At 50.0% G+C, this 15,617-nt stretch overlaps 3 protein-coding genes across 4 annotated transcripts in view; 1 reads left to right on the forward strand and 2 right to left on the reverse strand.

Moving 5' to 3' along the window:
• Positions 1-5,644, reverse strand: part of ATP11A (ATPase phospholipid transporting 11A) — a 182,992-nt gene extending 177,348 nt beyond the window's left edge. Inside the window, exon 1 of the mRNA XM_033177200.1 lies at positions 5,522-5,644. Within this exon, the coding sequence (XP_033033091.1) occupies positions 5,522-5,560 (39 nt within the window). The 5' untranslated portion in view covers positions 5,561-5,644. The remainder of the gene's footprint in view (positions 1-5,521) is intronic.
• Positions 5,543-9,125, forward strand: LOC117063484 (collagen alpha-1(I) chain-like). Of its 2 annotated transcripts, none has more exons than XM_033177210.1 (2): positions 5,543-6,321; positions 7,042-9,125. In XM_033177210.1, the coding sequence occupies exons 1-2, from the start codon at positions 5,559-5,561 to the stop codon at positions 7,242-7,244; spliced, it is 966 nt and encodes a 321-aa protein (XP_033033101.1). In that variant the 5' UTR covers positions 5,543-5,558; the 3' UTR covers positions 7,245-9,125. The 2 variants fall into 2 exon arrangements, with proteins under 2 accessions (XP_033033101.1, XP_033033102.1); XM_033177211.1 differs by having other exon boundaries at positions 5,543-6,303.
• A 3,343-nt stretch (positions 9,126-12,468) lies between these two features.
• LOC117063643 (putative protein ATP11AUN) lies at positions 12,469-15,377 on the reverse strand. The gene is made up of 4 exons (XM_033177444.1): positions 15,160-15,377; positions 14,552-14,558; positions 12,932-12,944; positions 12,469-12,575 (listed from the first exon to the last, which is right to left on the reverse strand). The coding sequence occupies exons 1-4, from the start codon at positions 15,375-15,377 to the stop codon at positions 12,469-12,471; spliced, it is 345 nt and encodes a 114-aa protein (XP_033033335.1).
• Between the last annotated feature and the right edge of the window lie 240 nt (positions 15,378-15,617).

A 15,617-nucleotide genomic window follows, 5' to 3' on the forward strand; every position in this document is an offset into this window, starting at 1 on the left:
ATATCCAAGTGAAAGAGAAAATCATCCCTTATCTGATATTCTTGAATTTCTATTGCTGTAAAACTTGCTTGCTATTGATTTTCATTGCAAATAAATAGCATTTTTACTGGCATTTAACTTGGTTAAAAATACATTTATAAGTCTGGGACTTGAGAATCTTTTATTAACCCTGTTTCTGTTGAACCTATGCTCCAAGCACCAAAGAACAATTTGTATTTTGGGTTTCAAGGTTTAATATATCTGTAAATAGAGGATTTCATGTGTAGTTAAGCAATTAAGTATTTTTGTTCATGGATTCAACGCAATTTTAACTAATTGTAAACTAAGGACAGTGTTCTCATCCCTAGAAATTTAACTGACTATAGCCAAACCTAATAATTTTTCCCCTAGGTTATTAAATACACTCCCTGGCAAGAAATAAAAGCACCTCAAGATGCTCGTTCCTAATAAGCAGATATTCAATAGGGCTCCAAAAAGCAATGGAAATGATTCAACCTTTGTGTAGACACAAAGGTGAGGTTATGCATCTAGGCAGACGGCTTTAGAATGTCCAGGTGGAAGACACGAGGCCCTGAAGACAAGAAGGGTGCTTGGTGAACTCGTGGGATGAGCTGCCTGGTTCAACATTTGTTAATAATGAACACTTTACGAGTCTGTGCTGCAGGCTTTGCCACCACACGGCTGGAGACAGATTATTAGTCTTGGATTCTATGCCTCAGGATTCACTTATTTCAAATACCTGAAGACCTTGGCAGCTAAAGCAGCTTAACTCAGTGCTCCTGTGGTGTAGACTCCAGCAGCTAACAACAGCAAGGCCCCACTGGATCGTCTAATCCTGGATTAGGAAAAGAAACTCCAAAATTATGTGGCATTTCTGAAGTTTTAAAACAGGGGCTGGCATAACTGAATTAAATAAATAAGTCTGTCTTTCAGAAGGGGCAACCTCACAGTTGAACACTGATGTTCACATTACACACCATTCGGTAATAAATAAAGAAGCAGACACGTATGCATGCATATAAACAGCTGGACTTTCTAGAAGGTTTAACACACTCTAATACAGCAGTGCTTGAAGTTCTCGGGAAACAAAAATGTTTATTTTTCTCTTAGAAAAAACTTATAACTGTTTTTGTTGAAAGTAATTAGCTACTGTCAGAAAGGAAAGCCTTCAGATCTTTCAATGTTTTCTATCTTGGAAAGTTAGAAATATGTTAAGAAGCAAGAACGGTAAGGTAGAAACACGCAGAAGCTTTGACAAGCAAAAGAACAAAATTAACAAGAAATATCTGGGCTGAATCATTGAAAAAAGATTGTAAGACCGTAACAAGACTGAGTTCTTGACCCACAGAACTCTGAAGAAAAATCAGATGCTCTACCCACACGGAGGCATGGAAGGGAAAAGGAGTGACGCATTCCGCCCGGGCCGGGATGCTCAGTCTTACAGAGATCCAGGGCCGTTTTACAACAGCGTTGTCAAGCTTTCTGAATCCCACCTGAGCTCCACACCATGCTCAGTGTCAGGGTGCCGGTTTACCTCTCCTGTGACCCATGAGGCCAGCAGGCTGGGACCCACGCGTAGCTGAGCAACAGAACTGGCAGCCATAGGTTTGCTCTCTCCCCAGCCAACCCTACCCAGGGACTTAGCTCTGTTAACAGCCAGGCATGACAAATGGACTGAGCACTTCCCCATGCTTGGCTCTCCACCCAGATTACCTCATTCAGCCCTCACAATAGCTATGACATGAGTACTGCTCTTACCCTCAGAGGAGAAAACTGAGGCAGAAGGAATTAAGCCACTTGCCCAAGGCCATATGGCTAAGAAGGGCAGGGAGGCTCCCACTCAGCATTGAGGCCACGGCCCAGAGCGTATCTAAGGAAAGTAAGCTACCCGCTGAGGCTGCCCTGGTTTCTCTCAGAACTTAAACTACCTGAATTGGTGTTGCCCACCTTACAACTCTGAAGAGGAAATGGAACTAGCTCTCCATCCATGCTGTTAAAAAATACTCTTATTTGAGACGAGATTGGCTCTTTTTACCCAGGCTGGAGTGTAATGGTGCGATCTCAGCTCACTGCAACCTCCACCTTCTGGGCTCAAGCAATTCTCCTGCCTCAGCCTTCTGAGTAGCTGGGATTACAGGCACCCGCCACCACGCCTGGCTAATTTTTTGTATTTTTAGTAGAGACGGGGTTTCACCATGTTGGCCAGGTTGGGCTTGAACTCCTGACATCAGGTGATCCACCCGCCTCAGCCTCCCAAAGTGCTAGGATTACAAAGGCGTGAGCCACCGTGCCTGGCCTAAAAGTGCTTTTAAAGTGTTACATCATGGAGGTCAAACTACCTCAGGGCACAGGCACTACCCCACGACTCATATGCTACCCCACAGCACATACACTACTCCACAGTACGTACGCCACTCCACAGCACACACATTACCCCGCAGCTCCCACAGCACATACACCACCCCATGGAATATACACTACCCCACAGCACAAACACTACCCCACAACATGTACGCTACTCCACGGCACACGTGGCACATACACCACTCCCCGCACACAGGCTCTCCCCCTGCCCCTGCGCCCCCCCACAGCACATACACCACCCCATGGTGCATACACCACCTCACGGCACATACACCACCCCACGGCACCACACGCTCTCCCCTGCGCCCCCCATGCACCTACATCACCCCATGGAGCATACAGCACCCCATAAGCACAAGCACCTCCTTGTAGTATACAAACATGGCCCCATTTACAAATACAAAATATCTCTGCATGACTCCTGTCCATTCAAACACCCAAACAACTAGTAACCCACAGGGTGGAGTACTCTGGCCTAATCGTTCATCTGTTCTCTCACTCATTTGCCTCTGCTCTCTCTCTGGAGTTAACCCACAATAAAATGCCTACAGCAATGTTTTCCAAGGACTTCTTTATCTTTTAGCCACCCTCACACATCAGAAGTAGCTGGAAAGCTTTCTTAGTCCCAGGAATTGACTACGTGAACACCAAGAGGGAGCAGGGTCTATTTATCTGTCCTTTTTAATAAAGTAAGTCACATAAGGAAACCATGAGGAAATATGAGTATTCAATCCCAGACTCGTTTTTCTGTAGCAAAAGGAAATATAATTTAGTCCCACATAGTGGACGATAATGAAATAACAAGAAAACAGATCATGACTGTTTCTGGAAAAAGTCAAATTAGTTTAATACCATAGACATGAACTTAAAATTATAGAGATGAACGGTTTTGTGTGTAAATATGGGTGAGGTAGCCAGATGAATACACTGCAAAAAACACATGCGGAATGAGAAAAACAGAAATAACACTATCCCACAACTTGTATTCCCAAGACGTTATCAAATAATGTACATGCTGGAAAAGTTCACTAAAGAATATTTACCCCTTAGATTAAGAGAAAATGTGATGCCACTGGCGTAATAATCCAGCAAAAGGGAATTAAAAATGTAAGCTACGCACTTATATAAATCTATATAACAGAAAACAGCCGAAGGCCTGGAGAAAGGAAGGGAGTCAAAGCATCAAAATTGGACGTCTGTCTGTCCCCCTCCCAGGATGAAGGGGTCAGGAACTGGCTGGGAAGGTGAGATTCTCCACAGGGTGGGCCGAGCTGGCCCATCCATCTCCCATTTCTATGGAAAGAGGCTGCACATTAGCACCACAACGTGACCCTCCTTTTTAACACTGAGTGTTAGAAGGGAACGGAATGAACTGGGAACACCACGGGCACAGGTAAAGTGAATGTTAGTCCCTTCCCTCTTCCATTTCCCTCGGAAGAAACAAGGCAGGAAAATAAGTTGTCTAGGGACCCACATTTCTAAGCGACACAACTGAGAACAGAAGCTTCCGCCCAGTAAAGCACATCTCTCACACAGCAGGTTACCTACAGTCACTGTGACTGGGTCTTCTGCAACGTTACCACAGTGAAACACAGGTCTACCACTCACATTAGAATGTGAACTGGGGGCTCGAGCACCAGTGAAGGGGTAACACAAGGTTCCTGCAGCTAAGCCTTTCCAGATCTAGCACCGGAATCATCAGAAACGCCAGGGGTGAGTTCTCTCCACTTAAGTAAAGCAGGCCGACCTTCCTAAGGCTTCCGCGACATCAGGAAACAATGTAAGGTGCACTCAAGTCCCCTTGACTCTCCGAGGTTTTTGGTCAGTAAATAAATCCGGGGGAAAGCATTGATCTGGCATCTTCCACTGAAAAGAAACCTACCTTTGGCCAAGGTCTCCTATTTAAAGAAAGCTCATAAATATGAAAGGCTGCCTGAGGTCATTCCTATGCCAGGAAAGAACAAAGTTCCCATAATACTGCCCTCTCTAGTACCAAACCCGGTGCATGCGACTTCTCGAACCTGTGACTGACCACTGACCGCCAGCCTCTATGGAACAATGAAGCCTCTTGTGCAAGACAGTGGCAGGAAACGCTGTGCTTGGGACAGTTTTCTTCCTCTTCTACACACACAATTTTTTTTTTTTTTTTTTTAGACGGAGTCTCACTCTGTCACCCAGGTTGGAGTGCAGTGGCTCCATCTCGGCTCACTGCTGCAACCTCCAACTCCCGGGTTCAAGCGATTCTCCTGCCTCAGCCTCCTGAGTAGCTGGGATCACAGGCGTCCACCACCACGCCCGGCTAATATTTGTATTTTTTAGTAGAGACGGGGTTTCACCATGTTGGTCAGGCTGGTCTCAATCTCCTAACCTCGTGATCCGCCCGCCTCGCCCTCCCAAAGTGCTGGGATTACAGTCGTTAGCCACGGCGCCGGCCACACACCCCTTTTTACACCTAACGCCTGGGATTCCGGTTTCCCCTCCTCTGGCGTAAAACACAATCAACTTTTCTCCTTCCGAGTCTTCCCTCCTGAGCTCTTCACTAGCTTATCACTGAAGAGGCAGATTCCAGAGGAACCCAAGAAGACCCGAACTTCTGATCTAATCGGTTACTTTAAGGTAAAAAAATAAAAAGATTCCAACTCCGCTTCTGAATCCCGCGGGGTGTTAAAGAACACAGTTGCTAGCTGCTTCTGCAGAAGTGTAACGCTTCCTCCCAATCTCTTAATCTTCCTGCAGACCCGGCTGCGCGGAAGCCGCATCTGAAGGTTCCTCCCCGGACCCGGGCCCCGGCGGGGTCGAAGTTGGCTCTCTCCGGGCGCCCGGTCCGCCGGGACGGCTCGAACTCCAGCCAGTCTCTCCAATGAACCCCCAGGGCGCTGCGGGCGGGAAGGGGGCGCGCGGCGGCCGCGGCAGGAGAGCAGGTAGCGACCCAGGCGGGGGCCGCGCGCTGTGCCCATCTAGACCCCGTCGGAAGCCCCAGGATCTCAACTCCGAGGCCATGCCCCAGCATCCCGCTTGGCCCCGGGGGCCGTCAGCGTCCCAGACATGGGAGCCCTCCCAGGACCCCGGGGCTGGACGGGCCACAGGGTCGGGGCTGCGGGGCCGCCCCGCGTCTGTCTGGTACCCGGGTCCCCCAGCCCGCGCCGGGAGCACTCACGTATCTGTGCACGAGCGTCCGCACGAGGCTGCAGTCCATGGCTCCTCCGGCCGCTCCCGCTCCGCCGCTCAGCGCCCCCGCGCCCGGCTCGGCGCGCCCATGGGCTCCGGGGTCCGAGTGCGGCCGCGCCCCCTGCTCCGGTCACGGCCTGGGCGCGCCGGGCGGTGCAGGGGGCGGCCGCGGCCCCTCCGCGCTCATGCCCGGCCCGGCCGGCGAACGCTGGGTTCGCGGCCCCGCGCCTCGGCGGCTGCTCCGCGGGCGGCGAGGCTGCTGCTCGGGGCCGCGCGCGAGCTCTGGCGCCTTCTCTCTCCCCGTCGGTCCGCCCGCTGGGTTGGGCTCGGCTGGAGCACCCGGGTCGCGGCGGAGCCTGAGCTCTCCTCTTCCCGTGTCTCCTCCTCCCCGGCCCGCCGCCCTCTGGAGCCTCCGGGCCCCGCTGGCTCCTGCCCCTGCTCCCGGCGCGCACGTCACCAGCGCGAATGAGCATGCGCCCCGCGGCCGCAGCCCCCGCCCGCCCCGCGCCCACACCCGCGCTCGCACCCGCGCGCCAGCCCTGCCCCCTCACGCCTCGGCCCGGGCCCCAGACCCTGGGGGTAGAGGGCAGAGGTCAGAGGCCGCGGGGAGGAACTCCTGTTGCTTCCGCCTCCCGGGGCGCAGGCGCGGGGCGCGGCGGGAAAGGGGCTCCGCACTGGGGGAACCCGGAGTCTCAGCCAGGGTCCCAGGGCTTCCTTCGCGGGTTCCTGCGGGAAAACTTTTCTCCTCCTCCCGGAAGCCTCGATGGAGCAGTGAGATCGCGGGGCGAGGTGGAAGTGTGGGAGGGGGCCGCGGGGAGAGAGCGGGAGTCCGGCCGGGTGGGAGATCTAAGCCGAAGCTGGGTTTCGCCCCGGAACGTGGCGCCGCCGACCCGCCGGCTTTTCCTGCTCTGCAGGTGGCTGCCCCTGGTTCCGAAACCCAGTGGCTTCCAGGGCCTGGCCTCTGGTCCTCTGGCCCCAAAGCTGCGACAGCGGAAGACACTTAGGTGGCCTGAGGGGTTGGTGAACCACAGAGGAGTTCAGCTTCGCCTGGTCTCCAGCTCCCCGTGGCGTGTCCTTAATGCTGCTGGCTTTGAACTGGGCTGAGAAGTATGTACCACACAAGCACTACCATGTCCATCCCAGAGAATGCCTGTTTTCCCTAGGGTGACCTGGCCCGGGTAACAAGCACTTTGTTCTCTAAATCCACCCAGCCTTGACTTAATTGAGGTACTTGGTTTCCAACTTCCTGTCTTACCGCCATAGATAATCACTGATGAAACCAGACAGGCAACACCTTTTGGTGGCCTGTGGAGAAGGCTGCCCCGTCTGGGTCTTAGGAATGCAGTTGAATATGAATGTTCTCCCGAGTGCTTGCAGAAAAGAAATGGTGTTGGCCACCTTTTAGACGAGTAGAAATGAGTACTAGTGAACAGTAATCGTAGTGACTAAACAGTAAACGGCTCCCATTTCTTGTCGTCCAAGTCACCGATTCTCCATTTTCCATCCCAGCCTGTCCTGCTCCGGCCTGCCCTGAGCTCAGGAAGCTGGTGGTCCCCCTCAGTGGATCTTCACCCACAGGGGCACCTGCTGCAGACCAGGTAGGAGAGAGGCAGGGGCCTCCTCCCCCCTCCTTCCCGCCTGCCCCTACATCCGCCAGTGTTGGTTTACCTCTGCGGCCAAGATTCTTCCTGGGTGCCCGTTCCATTGCATAACTCCTCCAGGCTCTACGAACAGAACTTATCCCTGCCCCCAAGCCTCTTAGGGTGAAACATGTCGGTCTGCCATTGTTTCTGGTCCCTAAATAGCAGCACCCTTTGAAGGATCCTTGAAGCATGACCTCACTGCAACAAACAGTCCCTTCATCAAACTCCCTTCCAAACCCCTCCCAAGAACACCTTCAGTTTCCTGCAAGAACTCTGACTGCTGGAGCCGTATTTTGACTAAGCTTCCACCTTATAAACTGTGACTGTGGGATTGGGGTCGAGGCGCAAACAGAGGTTGTATAAGGCACTATATCAAGGCTGCCTGCCTGTCAGGAGTGTCTGCTTTTTTCAATGGTAAATGCGAATTATTTTTCATTCTGTAGCGAATACTACAGGGCAGCAGCCATGCCCTCTCTATCCTTGCTGGCTCAGGTATCCACCCTCTGTGTGGCTAAGGGTAAACTCTGTCTCTTTTGAGAAAATCTTGGTAGCTCCATTTCTCTTTCCAATGATTGGCTTCAAACAAGCTCAAGTCAATGAGTCCCAACAGGAAGCCTGCTGGGGGTTGTCTGGCCAAGGTTTTCTCACTCCTACAGGAACATAAAGAGGAAATGCTCCTTTTTCCCTGGCGGATGTTGCATTCCCTGTCTGGATGCAATGCCTGGTGCTCCACGGCCCTTTGCACCCACAAGAGAAGGTGGCCGGAAGAGCATCTTCACTCTGGCCGCCTGGGAAGAGGAGAAGAGCAGGAGTCCTCGGCACAATCAGGCAATTCACCAAAATCCTGCTGCCCTCACCTGGAATTTCCTGCTATGAGAGATGTCTTCATTTAAACCACATGAGCTGTATTTTCTAACCCATGTCAGCATCTCTGTGGTAAATCTAAGGGAAAAAAAATCATCAGAACTATTAAAAAACAAAGTCCAACTCACCCTGTGCTATGGTTTGAAAGTGTCCTCCCAAATTCACATATGGAAATCTAATCCCAAAGACCTAATCACTAATCCCAAATAGTAAGAGGTGGGGGCCTTGTGAGGTGATTAGGAATGGGATTAGTGACCTTTAAAACAGGTTTTTGGGAGCCTGCTTGCCCTTTCTGCCATATGAAGACGCTTAGAAGAGGCCTTCTATGAGGGAGAGAACTTTTCTCAGATGCCGGATCTGCTGGAACCTTGATCTTGGATGTCTCAGCCTTCAGAACTGTGGGAAGCAAACTTCTGTGTGTATGAATAGCCATCTAAAGGATTTTGTTACAGCAGCCTGAGCAGACTAAGACACCCTGTGAGTCAGTTATTTCTGGCTGTGTCATGAGTGACCGCGAGTGCAGGAGCTGAAACAACAGTGAGGGGGTTCCCATCTCTCGGGACCCTGTGGAATTGGCGAGATGGTGCTTCTGCTCCACCTGGTGTTGGCTGGGATTCTCCTGCAGCTGCATTCTTCTGGGGGTTCAGCTGGGGCTGGAAGGTTCCTGTGGCTCTAATCACATAGCTGGGATCTCAGCTTGGGTGATAAAACACTGGGGACAGGCCGGCCTTGCTGTCTCTCTCTCTGGCTTCTCATCATGCAATGGTCTAGCCTGAGTGTTTACATGGCAACCCAGGAGGGTCAATGTGGACACTATACAGCCTGTAAGGCCTGGGTTTGCAAGTCTGAGAATATGACTTCTACCTTGTTCTGTTGGTGAATATAAATTCCAAGTCCACTCGATTCAAGAGATAAGGACATAGATTTCACTTATTAATGGGAGGATCCCATGTACAGACAGGGATCCTTATGAGGGATTATGAGAACTCCTCCTAATCCTTATGAGGGATTATCATGCAGGGAATTTATGGGGGATTATCTTTGGGAATAATCTACTATAGACTGACTCAACGATAATGTAATGTGTTGGTGCCCATCACAGTGAGTTCAAAAGTGAAATGACTGCCAAAAACTCCAGGGCCTCCAAGTTTCTTCCTTCACATCCAAGCAAGAGAGATTTCACAGTGATGGACCAGCTAAGTCATGTGCCCACTCCTGACCAGTCCATCACGCGGGTAGCAGAGTCCCTGAGATGATCGGCCTAGGCCCAAGGTCAGTGCGCATCACCAAACTAGTAAGTGTCCAAGGTGAATGAAATTGTCTTAGCCTCAGGTAACCAGGACCTACCCCTGACCGACTACCAGCACAGCTGCTTCACAGTGCTGGAGGGATGGAATGAATGAGGAGGAGGCAACAGTTAGGAAGCCAACCCCAAGACTTGAAATTTTGGGTTTGCAAATGGGTGCTTCAGGCGACACCCTGGCCACACCCTCACCTACACACAGACTCATAAACACCCATCCTCCATTCCTCCCTCCTCCTTTCTTTCCAAAGAAATCTTGGATTCATTGGCCCTTAAGTGAAAAAAACTGGAGGGAAATAAGGGCGTGGGGGCAAAAAAATGAGGTCTTCCTGTAAAGACAGTTCAAAAGAATTACTGCACCGAGACCCCAAACGACAAACCTAAAGCCAGAGCTGATTGCTGCAGACACAGAACCAGGAAGTGTGAATTATTCAGGAGTGTCATTTTGGTGCTAGAAAGAGCTGTTACCTGAAGGTAGTGACTCAAGCTGGGCCTCCTAGGGCAAACAGCCTTGCTCCTCCAAGTTATTGGCCCATGCTGTCCACGCGTCTCTTGAGTTGCTATCCCCACAGGTCCAGAATTACGTAGGTGACCATCTCCCCAGGGATTGGTCCTAAAGTTCTTTTTTTTTTTTTTTTGAGACAGAGTCTCGCTCTGTCTCCCAGCCTGGAGAGCAATGGTGCAATCCCAGCTCAACCCAACCTCCACTCCCCAGGTTCAGGCGATTCTACTGCCTCGGCCTCCCCAGTAGCTGGGATTACAGGCACCTGCCACCACACCTGGCTAATTTTTGTATTTTTGATAGAGACGGGGTTTTGCCATGTTGCCCAGGCTGATCTTGAACTCCTGACCCCAGGTGATCCACCTGCCTCGGCCTCCCAAAGTGCTGGGATTACAGGCATGAGCCACCACGCCCAGCCCCTAGAGTTCTTCAATGGCAGAAACTTCACTTTCTGCCCCTCCACAGGCCATTCTTTAACCTCCCTGGTCCCTTGTTCTGGAATCTTCTGCCCCACCCCGTGTTTGGCCCCCTCTTAGTCACTCTCAGATGCCATCTCTCCCTACACCTGCCTGGGTTCCGGCTTGGTTATCATTAATCAGTCCCCCCTTAGCATTCCTAATGGCACCACTTAGTAAAGCTTTGTTATTTTTGCACAGCAGTATTTCTAAACCCTGGTTATAGATTAAACTCAGTTAGGGAATTTTTTTTAACCAATAGCACTTCCCCAGGCTGGGCATGTTGGCTCACAACTGTACTTCCAGCACTTTGAGAGGCCAAGGTGGGATGATTAGGCAACCTAGCAAGACCCCATCTCTACAAAAAAACACACATAAAAAATAAAATTAGCTGGGTGTGGTGGCCCACACCTGTAGTCCCGGCTACTCAGGAAGCTGAGGTAGGAGGATTGCTTGAGCCCAAGAGGCTGAGGCTGCAGTGAGTTCTGATCATGCCACTGCACTGCAGCCTGGGTGACAGAGTGAGAATGTCTCAAATAATGCCACTAATAAAATAGTACTTCCCCAGGCAGCGTTTCTCCCAGACACTTTGACTCAGTTGGTTTGGAGTGGGATCCAAGCTTTCGTAAAAGCTCCCAGCATAGCAGGTTTCAGACTCATTCATCTAAATGTCTGTCTCCCACCTGAATGTGAACCTGTTGGATGATCAGTTACCATCAGTTATCAGTCTTTCTCTCCTTAGGCATAGCATGGTGCTCAACAGATGCTAAAAGAATTAGTTATACATAAACTGCTATTTTAGCCAATGAGCGTTAACAGAATAAAGGAAGAGCATAAGGCGTGAGAACTCGCAGACTGAAAAGTGCCCCATGCAAGGCCATCCATCCTGCCAGACTCCTGTCACCGTGAAGGAGAGCTGCAGAGAGTGAGGTCCTGCTCAAAAGCCCCCTGAGATCATCTGCCACGCTCTGCCAGGGTATTTGTCCTGGAACATGACGTAGAACATTGTCTGCTGTTCCAGGAAAGGGCCACATATGCAACACGACCCCCAAATGCTGAAGGAGCCAAGAAACCAAGGAATAAGCCAGATCAATCACATTTGTTAGTAAAGGGTGTTTTATTGGGGGAATTTACAGACGGAAGCATGGTCTTGGGTGGCTGGAGGATAGGTAGGTCTCTGTACCTGTCACCCCAGACCCAGGGCTTCTGTGCCCTAGGGAAGAGGTGTAAGTGCTCTTTGCAAGACAATTAAAGGCAGCCCTTCAGAACAGGCAGAGTGGTAGGTGTGTCATGGCCCATAATTTGTGTAATCACATCAAGGCCGACATGTTTACACACTAGGGACAGGAAATCACATAGGAGTTGGGAGGCGCTCAGGAGACTGGCGCTGGTCTGAAGTCAGCATAGTGGATCAGCACCCAAGATGGAGTCACCACTAACTGGACCCACATCTCCCCGGCCCAGGAGGAGTTTGCAGGGCAGGGCCTCTGATTGTTTTTGAAAATCTAGTTTAATTTGGTCATTACATCGGTGTCAAAAATGGAATACGTTAAATTTCACTGTACTTCTTAATGAATAGCATGAATGCCAATCTCAAAGCATAACATTTCATCTTCCACACAATGCCGGTATGAGCTCTGCCATGAAAACTTGCACCGCATCCCGGGATTCCTGGACGTGCCTGGGTTTAGCTGTCAGGGGATCTCCTATTTGTCACTTTCACACCCATCTCAAGTCGCCATGCATTCTTGAATTCTGCGCCTTTGAGACTTTTGTCTCCTCTGTCACTTGAAGTCTTTCTTCTTAAAGTTTCTTCCTTCAGGTGTTCAGATGCAGGTCAGGAGCGAGACTGGATGAGCCAAGGTCTCCAAGTCTTTTCTCCTCAACAATGAGCGATCACTGGCTCCGTTTCACACCTAACAATGGGTAATCATGCAAAGTGGTTGCTTGTCCCAAAGCGAGCCTAATCAGGATTAATTTTGCTTCTCAATGTCCCATTTACTTTTTATTTCTCAGTGAGAATACAGGAAAGGAAAGTATGCTAAGAATTCTTTTCTTATTTATTTTGTACACTCCCTTCTCCTTTGTTCTATTTCTCTAAAGGATCAATGATTTTAATTCCAGTTTTCTTCCAGAAAAAAACAACTAAGTTCCTCGTAGTGCTTAAAATTACCAATAAAGTAATGAAAGCAATTTGTTGGAATCCTTTGTCTGAACAGTAACTTTAACATAGACTATTACAGCTCCTCTCCAACAAAGTAAAGATGATAGGGTATCTGAAATAAGAGGTGGATGATAATTAGAAATTTAGCATTATTCAAAGTAATTTGCACCTTTGCTCAAGCAAGTTGCTTGAATATTACATAACATCACTTTAATGAATGTTCAATTTATGAAAACCTAACTTTTTACTTTTAAAGGTAAAACTGGCCGGGCGCGGTGGCTCAAGCCTGTAATCCCAGCACTTTGGGAGGCCGAGACGGGCGGATCACGAGGTCAGGAGATCGAGACCATCCTGGCGAACACAGTGAAACCCCGTCTCTACTAAAAATACAAAAAACTAGCCGGGCGAGGTGGCGGGCGCCTGTAGTCCCAGCTACTCGGGAGGCTGAGGCAGGAGAATGGCGTAAACCCGGGAGGCGGAGCTTGCAGTGAGCTGAGATCCGGCCACTGCACTCCAGCCTGGGCGACAGAGCAAGACTCCGTCTCAACAAAAAAAAAAAAAAAAAAAAAGGTAAAACTAAACTGTTTACTTTCTAGAAAACTGAAAACTCACCCCTTTGGTCTTGCTCTGTCCCCAGGCTGGAGGTCAATGATGCGGTCTCGGCTCACTGCAACCTCCTCCTCCCAGGTTCAAGCGATTCTCCAGCCTCAGCCTCCTGAGTCACTGGGATGACAGGCGCCCGCCTCCACGCCTGGCTAATTTTTGTATTTTTAGTACAGACAGGGTTTCACCATGTTGGCCAGGCTGATCTCGAATTCCTGACCCCATGATCCGCCCACCTCAGCCTCCCAAAGTGCTGGGATTACAGGCGTGAGGCACCGCACCCGGCCACCCATTCACTTTTTCAAACAGAAAGATAAAATGGTTTCTCTTAAAATGTTTTTCAGCTATTATAACTTATAAGAATACTTAAATATTCTTAGACAACTGGAAATTATCTCAGTCTGCTCAAAAAGCCAAAAAAGTGTGTAAAAAATGTAATGGTTTTGTATGCTACTAAGTGAAGCCAGCCTAAAGGGGCAAATACTGTAAGATTCCACTGATACGAGGTCCCCAGAAAGGTAAAATCCATAGAGACAGAAAGTGTGATAGAATGGGGCTTGACGGGGGCTGGGGTAAGGGAGGATTGGACAGTAAGTATTTAATGGGGACGGAGTTTCAGTTTGGGATGATATAAAACTTCTGGAATAGATGGCGGTGCTTGTACCACAATGTGAATGTCTAATACTTCATGCCACTGAACCGTGCACTTAAAATGGTTAAAAATTTTAAAAAGAAAAAGAAAAAAAGTGTTTCCAGAACCAGAGATAACTTTTTATGTTAATATTCAATTATCCTGAGTTCCGTTTCAGAAGACAGAGCTCATGAAGAAGAAAGCTCTTAAAAAAGAAAACCAGTCAGGAGTTCAAGACCAGCCTGATCAACATAGTGAAACCATGTCTCTACTAAAAGTACAAATATATATATGTATATGTATATATATTTTTTAGCCAGGTGTGGTAGCGTGTACCTGTAATCCCAGCTACTCAGGAGGCTGAGGCGTGAGAATGGCTTGAACCTGAGAGGCAGAGTTTTAGTGAGCCAAGATTGCCCCACTGCACTCCAGCCTGTGTGACAGAGCGAGACTCTGTCTCAAAACAAAAAACAAAACAACATCGATGAGACGAGTTTCTGTCTTAGTGACATACGTGAAGAAAAAGTCTGATGCTGCCATAGTTGTGTTGGCAGCTCACAACCTCACCACGTTGAATGTCGTCATACAGGCTGCACCAGTGCATGCTTCAGCTTGGATCACTTTAAGGAGGAGATGGAAGCTGACGCTGCAGACCTGGCCATGTGCCAGGAATCTCACACCCACCCCTGTGTACTTCTGTAAACAGACGGCAGCACGAGTGCGGGGCTCCACTACTCCAGTTTTTCTGATGAGGAAACCTACGTCCAAAATCCCACTACTTGAAGACAGTGAAGGCAGGAATCACCCCCGGGCCAGCTAGATCCCAAGGCCACCACAGGCTGTGGCTGGATCACCTGTCTCCTAATCACGGCCATTCCCAGCCCTGTCCCTGCAGTCTGCTGGCCTGACCCACCCCAGGACAGCTGGAACCCACAGTGGGTGTCCTTGGTCTCTGGCACACACCTGCTTCTCCTTCACTTCCCCCGCAAGGCCCATCTTGCTAAGGTGGAATGAAGGAATTGAAAACACCGGCTCTGCAGTCAGGGGAGGATCCTGCAGCAATGCCTTAGCCTGCCGAGGCCCCTGCTTGCCTGTCTGTAAACTGGGCACAATCACGCCACCTACTTCTTGGATCCACAGAAAACGACTTTGCCTGAGGCCAGGCACTAGGGGCCACCTTCCCCAAGCACACTCCTTTCACCCGTCCTGCTAGGTCTCCCTGATTTTCACCGCCTCATCCAGGGAAGAAGGCCCTGGCCCAGGTCCACCTCTTCTTCCAGCTGGAGGTAAGATGGTCTGGTGGGCGTGGTTAGTATCAGGGAACAGAGAGACCCCAGCTGAATGACAGAATCTGTATAAAGTGGCCAGCAGGCTGCCCAGTGCACAGTCTGCTCAGCAAGGGTTTTTCCTTTCTGCTTGGTCCCCGCTGTCAGATGCACAGAACCCGTATTCTCCTGGTCACTGCAGTCCAGCAGCAGGTTCCTGATAGCTCACAACCCCACCGAGGTTCCACGCAGCTCGGATCCGCGGCTCATCACAGGGCGCATCACAGGGGCCTCCCTCCAGATCTGCTGGGTCCATCTTCAGGGAAGAGGCCCAGGCATGTGTATCTTTCAGAGGCTGACACCCTGGGTAAGAGTCTCTGCATTGAGCAACCCAGGACGCCTCTGGTGAGTTCATCCTAACAAGGTCCCGGGATGCACGGATATTCAGGACAACCTGGAGATAGGCCTCAAACCTGGGTTCAGCTCTCAGACCACTCGAGACTGCTGCAGGAGGCTCTCATCTTCTTTGTAGGTAATATTTCAGTGGGTCAGAAATAACCTTCTGATTGGGAATGGAAGAAGAAAGGCATCGAATGGTTGGTTTTCTTCTGTGTAATCCTACAGGGTACACCAAGAGTTTATTTTCTGTAGTACA

This window comes from Trachypithecus francoisi, unplaced genomic scaffold (genome assembly GCF_009764315.1).
Source record: "Trachypithecus francoisi isolate TF-2019V2 unplaced genomic scaffold, Tfra_2.0 Lachesis_group18, whole genome shotgun sequence".
NCBI classification, from domain to species: Eukaryota; Metazoa; Chordata; class Mammalia; order Primates; family Cercopithecidae; genus Trachypithecus; species Trachypithecus francoisi.

Bases quoted from the DNA above. Each gene is read 5' to 3' on its own strand.
- LOC117063484 (XM_033177210.1), top strand. From the start codon at position 5,559: ATGGCTCCTCCGGCCGCTCCCGCTCCGCCGCTCAGCGCCCCCGCGCCC. The intron at 6,322-7,041 runs GTGGAAGTGTGG...TTTCCATCCCAG, and splicing joins CAGTGAGATCGCGGGGCGAG to CCTGTCCTGCTCCGGCCTGC.
- LOC117063643 (XM_033177444.1), bottom strand. From the start codon at position 15,377: ATGAACTCACCAGAGGCGTCCTGGGTTGCTCAATGCAGAGACTCTTAC.